The 17,927-nt window shown below is 39.5% G+C and overlaps 1 protein-coding gene across 2 annotated transcripts in view; it reads left to right on the top strand.

Annotated features, from left to right (window-relative positions):
* The first annotated feature begins 878 nt into the window (after positions 1 to 878).
* rps6ka3b (ribosomal protein S6 kinase, polypeptide 3b) overlaps positions 879 to 17,927 on the top strand; it is a 63,251-nt gene continuing 46,202 nt past the window's right edge. For both annotated transcript variants that reach the window (XM_084566160.1, XM_084566161.1), the window contains exons 1-2: positions 879 to 1,465; positions 9,380 to 9,439. In XM_084566160.1, the coding sequence (XP_084422286.1) occupies positions 1,403 to 1,465; positions 9,380 to 9,439 (123 nt within the window). In that variant the 5' untranslated portion in view covers positions 879 to 1,402. The remainder of the gene's footprint in view (positions 1,466 to 9,379; positions 9,440 to 17,927) is intronic.

The raw sequence follows: 17,927 nt of genomic DNA on the forward strand, positions 1-17,927 counted from the left end.
AAAGCTGAACTGTAGTTGATATAAAGTCACGTACGCATATCTCCTTCGGATTAATGTTATGTTTAATAATCCAGCACATAGGCCTATGAAGGCTTTGAAATATAATGACCTGGAATTTTAGTTGAAGAAACACTACGGAAATACAAACTTAACACCAGGAACCTTCATGGGTAAAAATAACAAAATATAATAAGAGTAAAAACAAAAACAATATGGGTTCCAGACATTTTCAGTGATTCGACCCCTTGTACAAAATCTCAAAATAAAGTGAGAAACAGATCAGATTTTTTGTGGTTGTGCGACAGCGCATTGTGGTCATGTTTGATCTCTGTGTGTTTTTTCTGAATATTTGTGTTTTGTGTCACTTTGTGGCTGTTTTGAATATTCCTGTGACTGTAGTTTCCTTTGTCGTTGTAGTTTTTCCATTGCTTGTTGGATTTTGAGTCTTTTAGTGCTTGTGTAATATTTTTTTGTCTTTTGTTGATTTTTTTTGTTGTTGTTCTTTGATTGTATTTTGTGGTCGATTATCTGTTTGCGTCCGTTTTAGATATCATATTTGTTTTTTGGTTTTCTTGTGTTTTTTTTGGTGTTTGTGTTGTGTTTTTGTATTATTTTTTGTCTGTGTTTATTTGTGTGTGTTTTCGCGTTTGTTTGTTTTTATTTATTTTTTTATTTTTCTCCTTGTAGCTGCTTTGTATCTTTTTATGGGTGCTTGTGTTTTTACACAAAGGAAAACACATCTCGGCTATTTTAAAATATTTTTCCAAAAAAGATAATGGAGACAGAAATGAAAAATTGGGCATGAATCACTGATGTTTGCCCACGCACGAAGCTCCAAATCAGACTCAGCGTGCTAACCAACTTTTCTTATTACCTAAGGATGCCGCCTCCTGACGTGACGCATGAGTGACGCTGCGGTCTGACGGACAGGTAAGCCGACACCGGCCGCCATATTGGGAAACAACGGAAGTGTGTGTGTGTGTGTGTGTGTGTGTGTGCGTGTGTGTGTGTGAGAGAGAGAGAGAGAGAAACATTCGGAGAGATAAAGACAATCAGTTTCCGAAAAAGGGCGTCCTCCTCTCTGCGTCTGCTAGACTCTCCAGAGGAAGGGGCGGTCTCAGCCCCACAGCAGATCCGGAATTAGCCCGTGTTCGTTCGGCTCCGCTCGGTCGGTTCGGTTCCAGCCGACAGAGAAACGGGACTACAAGCTTAACAGTTCTGAATAAAAATATTTTTTTTAAAAAAAGAAGAAGAGGAGGAGAAAAGAGGAAAGAGAGCGAGGAAAGAAGGAGAATTACGCTGGACTGAAAGTGTCGACCGAGGGAGGGACAAACCAAAGCGGAGCAAAAAATAAAAAAAAAGGGAATACAAGACGAAAGTAAAGAGGGAGAAGAAAGACAAGATGCCTCTGGCTCAGCTGGCAGATCCCTGGCGGAAGATGCCGCTGGGGGGGGCGACTGGAGAGGTGAGTCCTTCACACAAACACACCGAGACTGTGGTTCGTCCTCATGTCAACCAGACTGACAACTCAGTGACTTTCAGTTGAGCTACAGGAGCGGATGCTGTACAAATGTGTGTGTGTGTGTGTGTGTGTGTCTCTCTCATATATATATATGCAGTCTGATGATAAAATACATCATAAAATGCATCATGACATACACTTAAATCAATGCTGTGATTAAACTGCAGCATAAAGTTACAGAATATCTGCATGGACTTTAAATTTGTCCTACACAGTGTAGGCTAGCCTTTATCTTTTTCTTTATTCATTCATTCATTCATCTTCTGTACCCGCTTATTCCTGTTAAGGGTCGCGGGGGTCTTCTTTTTCTTTATTTTAAATGAAAACATCCATGAAAGCTTTTGCTGGAGCAAAAAAATAAGTTAGAGTAGGATTTAAATCACTAAGAGACATGGCTTTTACAAGGCATGGTAGTGACAGCATCATGTTGTCAAGTTGTTGTCAAGGCAAAGACATGTTTTTAAACTAAAAGAAGTGTTAAAGTGGGGTTTAACAATTACATCAATGGTGACAACTTCCATCAAGCTCCCATTGGACTGAAACGACTAAAATTCAAGTTAAAGTAGTATAAAACATGAGACATGCTGCATATAGCCTTTATGAAGCACAGGGGTGGCAGCAATTTACAGGGGTAAGTCAGCCTCTAAGCTCCTGTTAGACTCCAAATAAGAAAAGACAATTAGAATGATAATGACAACATCCATAAAGCCCCTACGGGAACAAAACATAATTACAATACATGTTAAAGTAGTTCAAAATCTGTGTGAAGAGACATGCTGCATAACCTTTATGAAGCACGGGGGTAGCAGCATCATGTTGTTAGGCTGCCTTGCTTCTGGATAATAGAAAGAAGATCAAAGACATGCTGCATAGCCTTTATGAAGCATTCTGTCGGGGTGCTTTGGATGTAGATTATAGATAGGTCATAGCCACTTTTTGATGCTGATCCTAACCTTTGTCCTACAGGACAGACTAACTATGTTCTTCATGAAGATCATACCCATGTTTTAGTGCTAAAAGCATTTGTGTCACTAAATGGTTTGTAAAAAAAATGATTATAAATGACAACTGCTACCATTTAACCTCCCTATAGTTATCTAAAATTAAATTACAAGCATAATAAAGCAAAAAAATTAATAAAGTATGAGATAAAATATCATATGATTGCTCTGAGTACACATAAGTGCAGTGATGCTTGGGAGTGTTGTATTAATGCTTTAAACCCCTATTGAGACTTAAAGCTACTGTAAAAGTAAGTTCAATTATCAGATATCAGTAAATCATTCAGAGCACATAATTATATTAAAGTTGTGTTACAGGTTACCACAGTGTCCAAAAAGGATCATAATAGCCATGCTTTACTGCTGAATTGAGAAAAGCTCCTCTTAGGACATTATAGAGACTCCAAATTAGATGAGAGAACACAAACATACTGTTGTAACCTTTAGAAGCAAGCCACAAACTGAACAAATATGACAGTGAAGTCATTATTAGGTGCAACAAAAAATTCAGATGCATGAAAATTATGCAGCCCTGCATTAGACTGGCGACCTGTCCAGGGTGTAACCCGTCTCTCGCCTGATGACGACCCTTCACAGGACAAGCGGTTACAGAAGATGAATGAATAAATGAATGAATGAAAATTTTACATAAGGATTTGATTAAAGAAGGGGCTACCATGTATGAAAATCAGTTTTTGTGTCCCACAAATGCCCCAAAAGAGGTCCAGAGAGGTTTTGATGCTAAATGAAATAGAAAATAGTCTGTAAGAATTAGATTAAAATGTCTAAAATACAAATTAAAGTAGTATTAAATCACTAAGAGACGCGCATGGCTTTAAAAAAACAGCAGTGATGGTAGCATCATGTTGCCAAGCTACTTTGCATATAAATGCCAAAGCAAGGTTTTAAGCTAAAAATGTTTTGTAACAATTACATCCATATGACAACATCCATCAGAATCCTTCAGGAACAAAAATTACTAAAGTAAATAAGTTAAGGTATACTATTAAGAGACATGCTGCATATAGCCTTTATGAATCCTGGTTGTGGCAGCATCATGTCCCTTGCCAACCTCTGAGCTCTTGTTAAGACATTATGGAGACTGCAAATCAGACTACACAAACATACTGTAGGTCATTATTAGGTGCAGCAAATGTTGATGCATGAAAATAATGCACCAAGATTTGATTAAAGCAAGGGCTATGATATATTAAAAATGTGACAATAAAACCAGTTTTTGGTCCTACAAATGCTCAACAAGAAGCTTAAATGTGTCAGATTTAAAAAGTTCACATTCTACAGAAGTATTAGAGTAGTAGAAAAGACAAATTATAAATCTCAAAGGCAGTGGTGTAGTGCCAAACTGTGGGATGTAAATTATCATATTTATATGAGACAGTTACTCCTAAAAGCACAGCGTAAAATCATGCCAGTTGTGGTTATTTGGGGCACAGGATGCAGCAAGTTAGTTTGTGGAAGCCCTTGTAGTGTTTTGATTTGATTTATTTCTTTGGTGCAAAACAAAATGTCAGCTGATGCAAATGTCTAAAATGAAGGTTTGTTCTACAAAACTGAGATAAAAGATTGAAACAAAGCACCTCCTGTGCGTGTTTCTTTTTTTTTTTCCAGTTCTTCCTTCCTACAAGTTTGTAAATCGTGATAAAGAGCAGGAGGCGGTGCCGCTCCGACTGCACGATTCAGGAAGAGCTTACGTCTGTGTGTCCACTTCCTGTATGAGGTGTCACAATGGCTGCATGGAGAAACGTGTGTCACTCCGTAGGCAAATACCAATAATAAAACCTGAGTCACAACCGATTGAAACACAAAAATGCACCGCGGCCTGCTTCTCTTTTTCTGATTCCTAACAAGCCCGTACCTGCTGCCTTTCACCTCCTCTCTATTAACATGAATGCACTTCTGACACTCTGCTCAGTGAGGACAACCTTTGGCCGGGCGTTACAACTCTCTTACAGTCCTTGGGCATGTAGCTATGTGTCTAATAGCTGAGCTCCAGCTGCCACAACACAAATATAAACACACAAAGGAGTGCGAGGTGGATATGAGGAGATACGTTCGTAGGGTTTCTAACCATGAAGACAAGATCATTCAACAAGTTTGGTTCTTGAATGCGGAAACAAATATGTATGGAAGAAGATGGCTACACATTGCATGCTTAAATATTTTATCATGGGTCAACAGGAAAACTTATGAAAATGGAAACATTTAATTAACCTCCCTCTAGGCGGCAGCTAATTATTATTTCCATCATTAATTAATTGTAATCATAATAAAACATACACTCACTGTCCAGTTGATTAGGTACACCAGTGAAATACTTTCAGATGTGACAGTCCTCTAAATCTTGTATTAGGACTGAATCAGTTCAATGTTAGTATATGTTTTGAAAAATAGGCAGTTTTGAAAGCAAGTAATCATTAAATGAAAAATATTTATGAAGTAAAATATCCAGATTACCAAAGATCTGACTTTGATCATTTCAAACAATTTGAACTGCCAGTCATCATCCAATCGTACATTCACTTGACGAAACATTAGGTACATTAGTGGATTCATTCTAATATAACAGTCCTGCACTAAATCATGTTTCATGACTGTTGTAACGTTCAGTTGATGCTGAAACGGCGGTGGAAACTGGTTTGAATGAAACCCTGAAGTGTGTTATTTAGGCTAGCCTACTGACTACAGTGTCAAAATATTAGGAACATATGTTGGTACAACACAATACTATTGAATAGTACTAGAAACCACAGTCTCAGAAGTTATTTGAACACTTAAAAAAATCAAGTCTAAAAAATGGAAAAGGTAAATATACTGTATCATATACCACTCACCTGTTCAGGGTGTACCCCGCCTCTCGCCTGATGACAGCTGGGATAGCACCCCCCGTGACCCTTCACAGGAACAAGTGGTTACAGAAGATGAATGAATGAATGAATGAATGAATGAATATACCACAGTTACGCATACAGATACAGTTCAGTTAATCATGAAAACTCATCAAACTAATACCACAATTTCCTCCAGTGTGCAAGCTGATTTAATGGTGTACTTAAAGAACTGGCAAGTAAGTGTATAAAGTAAGTGTATATTTAACTTTATTTGACTTGAAACCTTAAATCCTCTAATTTGAGAAGAAAAAAATTGTGGATCTGTGCGTGACAAAAATAAAATAAAATAAAATAAATAATTGAATTGTACTGGAAGAAAAAGTTAAAAGCTGTTTAGATCTCTATGTTCTGCCCCCGTCTGAAACCTTCAAGCCCCGTTCAGAGATTGAATTAGCATCCGTCTTGTTCATTGTGATCACAAGTGGCTAGTAAATAACCAGTGCCATCATGTGGTCAGTAGAATATTGTAACTGCTGTCTCTAATGGATCTCTACCTACCACTGGATCAGAACCATGAACAGCTGTTAGTTGTGTGTCGTCATTTTGGGGGAGATGATACAAGGTTTGGAACAAGCTCAGAAATTTCTCTCTGTCACTGATAAGACACATAATAAGTTATTATTTATTTATTGATCTCTGGCCTGTTGTTATTTTATAGACAAATCTCAGATTAGAACTGAACTCTGGAAGGTTCGCTGCACGCCAATGACAGAAAGATCTCCAGTAAAACGCAAATAAAGACACCAGTCATCATTAAGAAAGAACATAATGACTGAAGTAATTTAATCATGATAAAGGTCCTCAAACTTTCTGATTGTTTCCTGGGTTTATATGACTGTTGGATTACACTATAGAAAGAGTTAGAAATTGTCAGAACATGTCCAGTAGTGATTTTGAGATGCAATTAAATAGTCCTACAACCAATTAGAAGTATGTGACGTTAAGTGATTATGGCTTTCTAAACAAAATTGCTGTTAACTGTTTCACCTTTACAGTATAGTTATTTTGCTGTCAATAGCAGACTCTAAACAACTTGCCATTTAGTCATGAACATATTCAACGTCACAGCTAATTTATTGCTAATTTATACCTGTTGTTTTTCTTTTTACCTGTTGACCGAGCAGACAAGGCAGAAGCGACTCGAGCTTGGTGGCCCTGCTGATCTCGCGCTGAGCGTCTGTGGACTTTTTTTTTGTCTCATGTTTTGAACTCTGGTTTAATCATGGGGAGCAGGAGAAAACATTCATTCATTCATTTTCTATACCCGGTTATTCCTGTTAAGGGTCGCGGGGCTAACACAGAGACAGACAACCATTCACACTCACACGCACACCTACGGCCAATTTAGAATCACCAATTAACCTAATGAGCATGTTTTTGGATGGTGGGAGGAAGCCGGAGAGAACCCACGCAGACACAGGGAGAACATGCAAACTTCCCACAGAAAGGCCAGCCGGCCCATGGATTCGAACCGGTGACCTTCTTGCTGTGAGGCATCAGTGCTAACCACCTCTCCACTGTGCCACCCCATAATGAAAAACAAGCTTCAAGTCAAACTAATTCAAGTTATAACTATATAAAGTCTGGTGCATTTATTTATAATGCTTTGTAGAGATGAAATTATGACATTATTTGATTGATTGTAATCTAATAAAAAAGAGGATAGTTTTACTTTATTGGTCATACATGTCTAAGAAAGTAAAAAAAATATACACTACCAGTCAATAGTTTAGGAACACCCTCATTTTTCCAGTTATTTCTTGCAATTCAAGTCGTGCAAGTCCAATTAATAGCTTGAAATGGTACAAAGATAAGTACTGAACAGCCAGAGGTTAAAAAAAAGATTTGGTTACCCAAAATTGAAAAATAATAATAATAACACGAAGTGGGTTAACAATTTAAAGCTGTTCTGCAGCAATGAAGGTTGAATCAGCCTTGAAAGCTGGTGCTACTAATTCCTACAGGTGTTCCAACTTTTCTTGATTACTTACAACCCCCTCTGTCTGCATAAAAGCAGTGTTGGAACACACTCTGGTACCAGACCCTCATGAGCATCACGTGAACAGTATTGTACTGCAGAAAGTAGTGTGTTGCTACAAAAATGGCAAGAAAAAGGCAATTAACAATGGAAGAGAGACAGACCATCATAACACTTAAAAATGTAGGTCTTTCCTACAGGGAAATTGCTTGCTGTAGCTGCTGCTTGACTTCTTGACTGCTGCTTGACTTCACTGTGTCAACTGCAGAAAGTTGTTGCTTTGGGCTTAAGGACAAAAACACAAAGACAAAATAATACATTAAAACTACAGAATACTTCAAGAAATACTACATTAAAACTACAGAATCATGTAACCAAAATAAACTGTATCACTGTCAAATCAATGTATTTCTGATAATAATTGGCTCTTGTCTCTCTTGATTAGTAAGAGTCGGTTAAGTTTCATTTCTCTCCCGACCGAGTGAGTGGCTGCTGATTCTCAGTTAAGCAGGGATCCACGAGTCAGCTGAGTGCCTTAGTTTGCTAGTGGTCAAGTCTGGAAGTATGTTTTGTTTCTCTGCCGAGTAAGATGTTTGAATGATGCCGTTTATTGATTATATAACAATCAAACGTAGTAGGACTCAACTGAGACGGTTAAATATACTCTAGATTCATGATTCTTGAGTCATCTTTGATGGCCAGTTATATGGATCCCAAATATTAAAAATGAATGAAAATTAAATGGTATTGAATATGTCATTATTATCATTTTTTTAAAAATTAAAGGTAAAAATAGATTATGACAGGATTTTTATGACCCTGTCAGTCAAAATGACAGACAACGAAAAAGTCTAGCACAACCTCTGGTCTCACTGCAAGTCCAAAATAAAAAGAGGCTAGCTGGTTAGCTAGCAACACATGTTGCACTGGCCACATATAACTTGTGCGGCCACTTACCAAGAGGACTGCTGTACCCCTGGGGTGTATGACCCAAGTCTACAGGGAAGTTGAGTTTAGTGACCATAGTAAAATTAAGCTACAGTGATACGTTATTTTAACTCAATTACATATGCAGGAAAAACCCTGAATGACTTACCTTCAAAATGATCTAGCCGCTACTGCCTCCATTAAACCTACCGCCGTCATCGTCTTCTTGTGTTTTGGCGGGCAACGAAGCGCATGCGTGCTGTATGCGCGTCACAAGGCGCATGCGCCGATTCAAAACACGCAACACTTAATAAAACTTACTTAGTATTTCTACGTTTATGTGCAATGACCATGAAACCTTTGAATATTATGTGAAAATAATAGTAAAACTTACTTTTCCCACATGGTTTGTGTACTACTTGAATGACATGTTTAGTTTTACTTGAATAATTCCAATTCTCACTGATACTTACAATTACAAAATAAAAATTGTGACAGTTAACCTAATAAATATTACTACATACATACTACATATTACTGTTACTACTATTTTTCAGTGTAGTCGTTGTAGTGCCCCCTACAGCCCGAATTTCACAAAACTCATATTATAATGACGGCTGCTATGTTTTATAAGAATTGGGTGAATACTTCAGAAGTTATAGGCCTTAAAGTCATATGAAATGTTTCTGTGTCACCTGTAGCGCCCCCTGTAGACGTAATGTCACGCAACTTGATGTGTGTGTATGCCAAATTTCGTGAAGTTTGCTTGTGCAATTTCTGAGATATTGAAATGTTGCATTTGTAGCGCCCCCTAGAGACTAAGGGTCACAAAATTTGGGGTGCTTGTACAGAATCATATTATTGTCAGTGATATGAAGTTTGATTAAGTTTGGGTATATACTTCATGAAATGTTAGCTTTGGAGTAAATTAAATCAGCCATTAACCATTAATAGTTGCACGTGAAGCAGGTGCTTATTACCGTGTTGAGGCTGTGTATCAGCTGTGTGTTAATGCATGACCTCTGTGTGTGTGTGATTACAGGATGTACATCATGATCCCGAGGATTCTATGGGTGAGGTTGACTCCATGCACGGCTGCACGGTAAGTCCACGCATTTGGAGGGTCCTGTTAGTCCTGCCTGACGTTTAATGGAGTGCAGTGTTAAACACAACGGACAGCGCTCTGGACTCACTCGTGGCAGCTGCGACAGATGTGGAGTCATGTGACACAAATGACATCAGATAGCTGAATGAGTGAAGTTGTTGCTTTAGTTAGAGAAAAGTCTGTGATGCACTATTTGTCGATGATGGGCCAGTTTCAGGCCGAATTTAAGCCAGTTATGAGCTGGTGCTGGGCTGGTGTTGGGCTGTCTCTCAGCATCTGTGATCCTAGTTTTGGTGGTGTGTTCTGCACCTTTGCTTCTGGTCAGACCCCTGTTGGCAGCTCCACTGATTCAGCATATTGAATCGGTGGTGAAATGAGTCAGTGACAGGAATTACACAGATTGGCTGAGAACCAGAGCACAAAAAGAGAAACAGAGGTAAGAAAGTAAATAAAACAGTTTTTAATTCTTCATGGTTTCCTAGCCTCTGGGAGTTCTTCCCGTTTCCCATTTTGAATGATGAATAAAGACTACTACCACCTGCTGGTATGGAGAGTTATTCCCTTTTACACAGTCACAGAACTCACTGTAGTCTTTGCGTAAGTGTAACTTTTTGATCCAGACAAAACTTGAGGTGTTGCACTTTGTTTGTCTGCCTTTGTTGCCGGTAGTTGTTGGATGGTTTGGTGATTTATCAGACTGAATTCTGACAGACAGAAATCACATTAAATGTTTATCTGGACTGATGGATGTGTCACCAGCTTTGTTCATGGAACAAAAACCAGAGGAGGTGTTTTAAGTTTCACCTGTACTTGAGCCTCTGGATCTCAGTGACTACGGGCAAATTTGCTTGACATTTGAATAAGAGTAGTAACATTTGCAACTGACTGTGGGATGCAGTGGACTGTGACTTTTCAACAAGGAGCCAATTGACTGTGCAGTTTTCCAGCAGTAGACCAGCGGGTCCTTAAAGAAACAAAAGAGCGTACAGTGTCTGCAACTTGATGTTTGCACCAGAATGAAACAGAATCTGACTTTTATCCCACTTTGAGGGTCCACTGAGTTGATCTGTGTGTGTCAGCTGCAGGCAGACAGGGCAGCTGCATGCATTGATTTTCAAATGTAGATGAGATGGTTTATGGATTGACTGTTTGAGAAAAGCTGAGCACTCATTACCTCTCTCTCCAGAGTCATCTGCACGCACAGACATTAAGACACACACACACAAACTCTGAGGCAAGAAGCTAGAAAAACATTATGAACATACATCAACTGTGTGTGTGTGAGGATGAATATGTTAGTTGTTAATGAGTGAGTGAGACTATTCCACTGGCTCAGAAGGCATTCAGTCATCGGAAGAAGATAGAGCAGAATTAGTCCTATATCAATCCCTTGTGGGGAAATTCTTTCTCTTCATTCAACCCACTCAAGGCACCTCAGACACCTCAGACACGGTAACTTAACTAATTTAACTTGTGTATGACTTGGGCTGCCTTCAATGATGTTATACTCTTATTGCACACGCAACTAATACCAGGACCCTACAGTGCTCCTTGTCTGCCTATTTTTACTCGACTTTCCAGTTAGGTACACTGATACAGTGGTTGGAGGATTATCCAGACTATCTCTGTATTAGTCCCCACTCCCCAAAATGTAATCTAAATGTTACCACACTTACATTCTGATAAGAATTAAGTTAAGTCAAATAATTCACCTTCTGTAATAGGGTGAACATTCATCCATTCATTCATTCATCTTCTGTAACCACTTGTCTTGTGAAGGGTCGCTGGGGGGGGGGGGTGGCCTGTCCCAGCTGTCATTGGGTGGGGTACACCCTGGACAGGTCGCCAGTCTATCGCAGGGCTAACACAGAGAGACAGACAATCATTCACACTCACATGCACACCTACGGCCAATTTAGAATCACCAATGAACCTAACGAACATGAACATGTCTTTGGACAGTGGGAGGAAGCCGGAGTACCTGGAGAGAACCCACGCAGACACAGGGAGAACATGCAAACTCCACACAGAAAGGCCCCAGTTGGCTGAATTCAAATCCGGAACCTTCTTGCTGTGAGGCACACTGACACACTGTGCTGCCCAGAACTGAGTCCAGTAACACCAAACTAAGCCAAACTACCAAATCCCATGAAAAAATGCCAAAGTACTTAGTGTTATCAGGAGGTTAGCTGCTTTTATTTCTTCTCCATCTTGAACCTATTCAGCAGCTGCTTTATTATGTGTAGAATTTAAAATGTTTATCAAAACAGATATTTTTAATCTGCAACTAAACTTTAGCTTTAGCTACGGTCTAGCTGTGGCTATTTCAGCGGCTAGCTAGCCCTCTGACTAGCACAAAGAACTTATTAGCTGTGGTACTGAAGTAAAATCTGGGTTTCCAAAAGTGGTGGAACATTGTGAGGACCAACACTCATTTGCCTAAACATAAGTTGCACTAGTGAAAACAAATGCATTTGGTATAACATTACAGCTGATGTTGATACAGCATCAGAAACATGGTAGTTCAACTGGACTTGGAGGATGTGGTTTGTGGTGCTGTTAAAATGGATTGAATTAAACACTGTTTTAAAGTGTGTCTGTTACTTTAGTCTAGTCAAGTGAATAAAATGTCAAAATAATAGCAGCATGTGACGGTACAACACAATACAATTCAATAATCCTATAAATCACAGCCTCCAAAACTGTTGAATCAGCAGCTCCCTCCGTTATTTGAAAGACAAGATTTAATGCAGTATTGTTATTTTAGACTAGTGCACCTAATGAACTAGCAAGTGAAAACATCACCGCTTGTTAAGTTGTTAAGTTACTGCGCTTTGTAGGAAACAGCTTTTCAAGTGTGTCTTCACATTCAACAATTAACACTGTCCTTAAAATGACAAAATACACTAACACATACACACGCACACCAATACTTACACTACAGCACAGTCTCGCCTGACTCTGCTGTTCATTGAGTCACTCTCACACACACACATAGCGTTATTCATCACTGGTTTGTATATACATGCAGGAACACATTCACTTGACATATTGAATGCACCAGGCATTGTTGAGTCAGTAGCACACACACTGTCACACACAAACTCTCTCCGATGCCCCCAGCGAGGCAGAAAATGGTTTCCAGACAGCTTTAGGAACATCACTGCTCTCTGAGGGACCAACAAACATCTGCTGCCATCTGCTGCTGTTAAGTTTTGTGTGTGTGAGTCTGTGTGTGTTCAACACACAGTATCATGTCTCATCAGGATGAGGTCACTCATTCGCTTTGCGAGAGACTGACTCTGACTGCCGGTTTGAACCCGGGCAAACTTTTGAACAAACACTAGCTTTATGGATTCTGTCCCGTTGCTTTTGTTTTGTAGTTGTTGTTTTTTACTCTTACTTCAGATTGTTGTTGTTGCTTTAAATGGGTTCATATTCTTTATTATGTTATAAAAAATTGTTTTATTACTGCAATATATGGTTGATACAATAATAGTTGTATGGGCTGTTCTTTGAGTCTGAAATTGATTTGGAGAGATTTTACACCTTGCAAAATACACTCACTTGCCATTTCATTGGGTACACTAATAAATGCGTTCTACTATAACAGTCCTTAATTAAATCTTCTCTTCATGAAGAGAGAGTTCTGGTATTCAGCAGGGATGCACTGAAATGAAAATTCTTGGCCGAAACCCCGAAAGAAATTATTGAGACGATTATTAGTACCATTGCATTTATGGCTATGACTGTGTACTACCCTCACTAAAATCAAGGCATTGCAATTTCATAAATTAATATTAATGTTTCAAAGAATAAATCAATTGCAAAATTATGAAAATATTCATTGCGATTAATAAAAACAAATATGCTCAGTGTAGCACAGCGGATGGATGCTGATTTCCAGCTGCAAAAGCTTCTGCTCCATTATTATTTAATGTACACATGAGTGGAGTCAAGTTAAACATTTTATTTTGAATTTTATTTTATTTTATATTGTGCATTGTTGGAATGTGCGAAAAAAATAATTTTTTGCGATCGATGTACTGTGCACACCTGCCTTGGCATCATCACCGGGAAACTTTCTTGCTTGGATGTTTGGATTTCAGGTGATAAATTAAACCCCACATGGAGAAATTCTCTTGACCCCTCTTGAAATTTCAGCATAACACGTTTTGCAAATTTCTATCAGTGGGTCTTTATATAGTATTTATATAAAGTATTATATATTGAAATACGTCCACACGGCAGACATGCCCGTGCTGGCTGCGGTTGTTCCTTGTGTCATCACAACATCCTGTTTTGGCCGTGTTGTTTCGGTGATTAAAGTCTTTCGGTGGCCAACTATTCGGTGCATCCCTAGTATTCAGCATTAGCTTCAAATAATTGGCCTAGTTTGAGTCCTAGTTTGATTTTAAATAAACACAATTTCCTCCCCGAGAGTTTCAAAAAGGCTTCTCTAAACCAAAAATGTTCCAGTTTTCCAACTATCTGTAATGTTTTCTCCTTCTAGCTAACTGCCATTAAAACAGAAGAGGAAGAGGAAGTTTTGTGGAACCAGAACTTATTGATATTTTTACTTCTTTACTACTCCTAAATACTTCTTTTTTTAATTTGGTTATTGGTTTTCAAGTCTTATATGATAATATACATGTACATATTTAGTTTGGTAGCAAATTAAAACGTGTCAGGTACCTGTTAACAATTTGCTGGCAAAAGTTACATTTTATTTAGTTGATTATTTCTGCATAAAGTATAAAGCATGGATGCTTTTGTTCAGACAGGTGCAGCATTCACGTTGAGTAAAGGAGAGATCATTAAGCAACTGAACTAAATATTGAGTATCGGCCGATCCTAGTCCTGATCTGATCTTAACATGACAAAATTTCCTCTTTGACGCTGTCTCCAGGAAACTATAATAACTATAAAACACCAGGCACTGCTAAAGCTCAGTTCAGTCTGATCATTTTGAAAATGCCTGGATGGGCCCTGATACTGATCGGAACATCTCAACTTTTTTAGGTATAGATGGACGAGTGGTAACTTTTTGCAAACTAATGACTTCAGGGAAACCGATGCCACTGTCTGACACAACATGTGGAGCCTCATTTCTTCAGATGCTAAAATAATCCATTATTCGTCCAGGCTAATAATAAGGCCCTAACCACAAAATGGTTAAAACATAAAGAATTTCATTATCACAGATTTTTTTTTTCTCCATAAATCATTTATATCTATTATTATTTATATATATGTGTGTGTGTGGGTGGGTGGGTGGGTGTGCGTGTGTTGCACATAGCACTTGCTGGCAGATGGTCTTTAACTTCTCCGGCTAGCTGGAGTGACTTTCTCAGGCATATTTTTTAAACACACAAACATGCAGTAACATACTCTCTTATTCAGTCACACGCAGGTGTGTGTGCATGAGAGTGATCAGATAGACATTCCACTCATTCACTAGTTTAAACCAAGGGTGTCAAACATATGGCCCACAGGCCAAAACCGGCCCACCAGAGAATCTAATCTGGCCTGTGGCATGAATTTGCAAAGTTACATAGAAGATTACTGGTATTTGGGACGTGTCATTAAGTATATGGAATGTCCTATGTTCAACATGATTCCTGGACGCACTGTTTTTTTGTGGCGTTAATGGTATGGACAGGTGTCAGTCTGATTGATTAGCCAGTTAGTGATGTTCAAGTTAAGCTACCGGGTTGTCAGGTGGGTGGGGCTGAGAGGAAAGAGACGGAGCAAGAAAGAAAGTCACCTCTAAAACTTAGTTCAATAAGCATTATTTATTTAAGTTAGTGTCACTTAGTTGCGTGCCTGCCTGCACGACTTAGTGGTTGTTGGAGAGACTGGACGCTCAGTCTGAGCTTTTTTCCTTCGGGAATTCTACTTAATTGATGCTAGATCGTGACCACACTGCGGACTGTTACTAGTTAGTTCCTCGTGCTAGCAGTATGAGAGACCTGTGCTTGGGAAACACCTACCAATCAGCATCACCAAGGTGCTGAGAACCTACTGGATGCTTATGAACATAGATGGAGCCCGAGGACGTGATTCTTCTTCACAGTGACGGGACACTGCTGAAGGAGGGGTTTGCCAAACTGTATCTAACAGCACTCTGCATCCCAGGAACTGTGAGTACTGTTAAGACACTGAACTGGATTCAAATGGGCTCCAACATGTGTGGTACCATACACTAATTAATTAAGAATCTATTCAAAATCATTTTTTTTGTTTTGATATTAAATTCAACACCTGTTCAAAAATAAATTTTATGTGTGCTTCTAGAAGTACTTTTGTAATAATGTATTTTTTGGTAACGATTAGGGAACTATGGGGCTACAGTGGTTTTGTTAATGTATGGGGGGCTGAGCTCTAATGGGCAGTATAGCTGTATGAGAAGCTAACCAGGTCTCTCTGCACCCTAGAAAGAGTCATACATTCTAACTGCTGCTATACACACTTCCCAAATTTAATACTTTAGTAGACCCACTACCCGTTCACCTCCCATGCAAAGAGTGATTGCTCAGAATAATAAGAAAAGCTTTATTTGTCCCACAGTGGGGAAATTGCAGTTTGCAACAGCACGCAGAAATGACAGAGATAGATGATAGACATATTGCACAGACTGGTGTTATTACACCATAAGGTGTAACAATATTGCACATATTAGGAGTGCTCGTTGTGGAGCCTAACAGCAGCAGAAAGGAAAGACCTTCTGTATCTTTCCTTCACACATGGAAGGTGAAGCAGTCTGTCACTGAAGCTGCTCCTCAGTCCCGTCAGGTCACCATGGAGGGGGGCAGGACTCATTGTCCAGCATGGAGGACAGTTCAGCCAGAACTCCCCCGTTACCCACCTCCCCCACCGAGTCCAAAGGGGCAGCCCAGGACAGAGCTGGACTTCCTGATGATCTTATCCAGCTTCTTCCTTTCCCTCTCTGCGATGTCACTGCTCCAGCAGACCACTCCACACAGGATGGTCGACGCCACCACAGAGCCTGCAGAGTGCGGCCAGTTCGAACGTCTTATATGGCAGCGATCTCAAGTTGCCCATGGTAACGGAGGGGAGAACAGCGCTGAGAAGAGCACCTCACATTCCTAGAACCAGTCTAACCAGTGTATCTATTTACTATTGTTTATTACTCTGTCACCAACACTGCCCTCTCACCTTCATACTTCTCATATTGTAATATTACAGTTGTATATTGTTTCTATATTTTGTATTTATATTTTTTTATTGTGTAGTGATTTCTATATTTTATACTTTTTTTAACTAAAATGTTGACTCTGGTGGTTAGCACTGATGCCTCACAGCAAGAAGGTCACCGGTTCGAATGCATGGGCCGGCTGGCCTTTGTGTGTGGAGTTTGCATGTTCTCCCTGTGTCTGCGTGGGTTCTCTCCGGGTACTCCAGCTTCCTCCCACCATCCAAAGACATGCTCATTAGGTTCATTGGTGATTCTAAATTGGCCGTAGGTGTGCGTGTGAGTGTGAATGGTTGTCTGTCTCTCTGTGTTAGCCCTGCGATGGACTGGCGACCTGTCCAGGGTGTACCCCTGCCTCTCGCCCGATGACAGCTGGGAAAGGCTCCAGCAGACCCCCGTGACCCTTAACAGGACTAAACGGGTATAGAAGATGAATGAATGAATGTATTGTTGACTCTGAGAGCCCTGCACAAGATTTCCAATGTGCCTGGACTGTTGGTTTATGCACAAATGGCCAAATAAAGAACCTTGAACTTTGAACCTTGTTTGTAAGTCATTTTCACACACAAGCAAATGCAGGCTGGTCATTTTGTAAGTTCTTCTTTTATAAAAGGACCTATGTTGGTGGTTAGCGGTTATTTGCTTGTGTCTGTGGTCATACTTCTGTTTGTTTGAGAGTGAGGCAGGAAGCAAATGTGTACACCTAAAATGGAAACTGCTGCCCCCACCCACGCTGTCTAGAGTGGATATTGATGGATACAATGAGAGAGGAAATATGGAATGATAGGAATGATAGGAATAGGCATAAAGCAAGGGAAGGAATGTGTGTGTTGGAGTGAAGAGGCAGATAAAAAAGAAACTAACAACAAGATTTCCCCTTCTCTGGGTTTCTGTTCAGTTGGTGTATTCCTTTGTGTTAAAAGTCCCAGTGTGTGTGTGTTGTGAACAAGGCATTGTGGGTTTTACCATTGTGAGGTCATGGGGTGATGATGTAATCTGTGTAACCCTGCGCCGCATTTCCTAAATGCGCCGCTCTCTCCAGGAACTGACCAATCGCAGAGGAACAACAATAAACACACAAAGCCACACACACACATGGAAATAGTTGTAGTGTATTCGTGAGGACCCTCATGGTTGGCATCATGATCCCTGACCTTCACGCTTTACCTCACTTAGCAATAAAGCTTACACGTTTTTTTTTTTTTATTATTATTATTACCCTTATTAGTTTATATATAGTTTATTTTTGATCCCTTAGAATTGCAAGTT

Source organism: Chelon labrosus, assembly GCF_963514085.1.
Source record: "Chelon labrosus genome assembly, chromosome: 18".
NCBI lineage: Eukaryota > Metazoa > Chordata > Actinopteri > Mugiliformes > Mugilidae > Chelon > Chelon labrosus.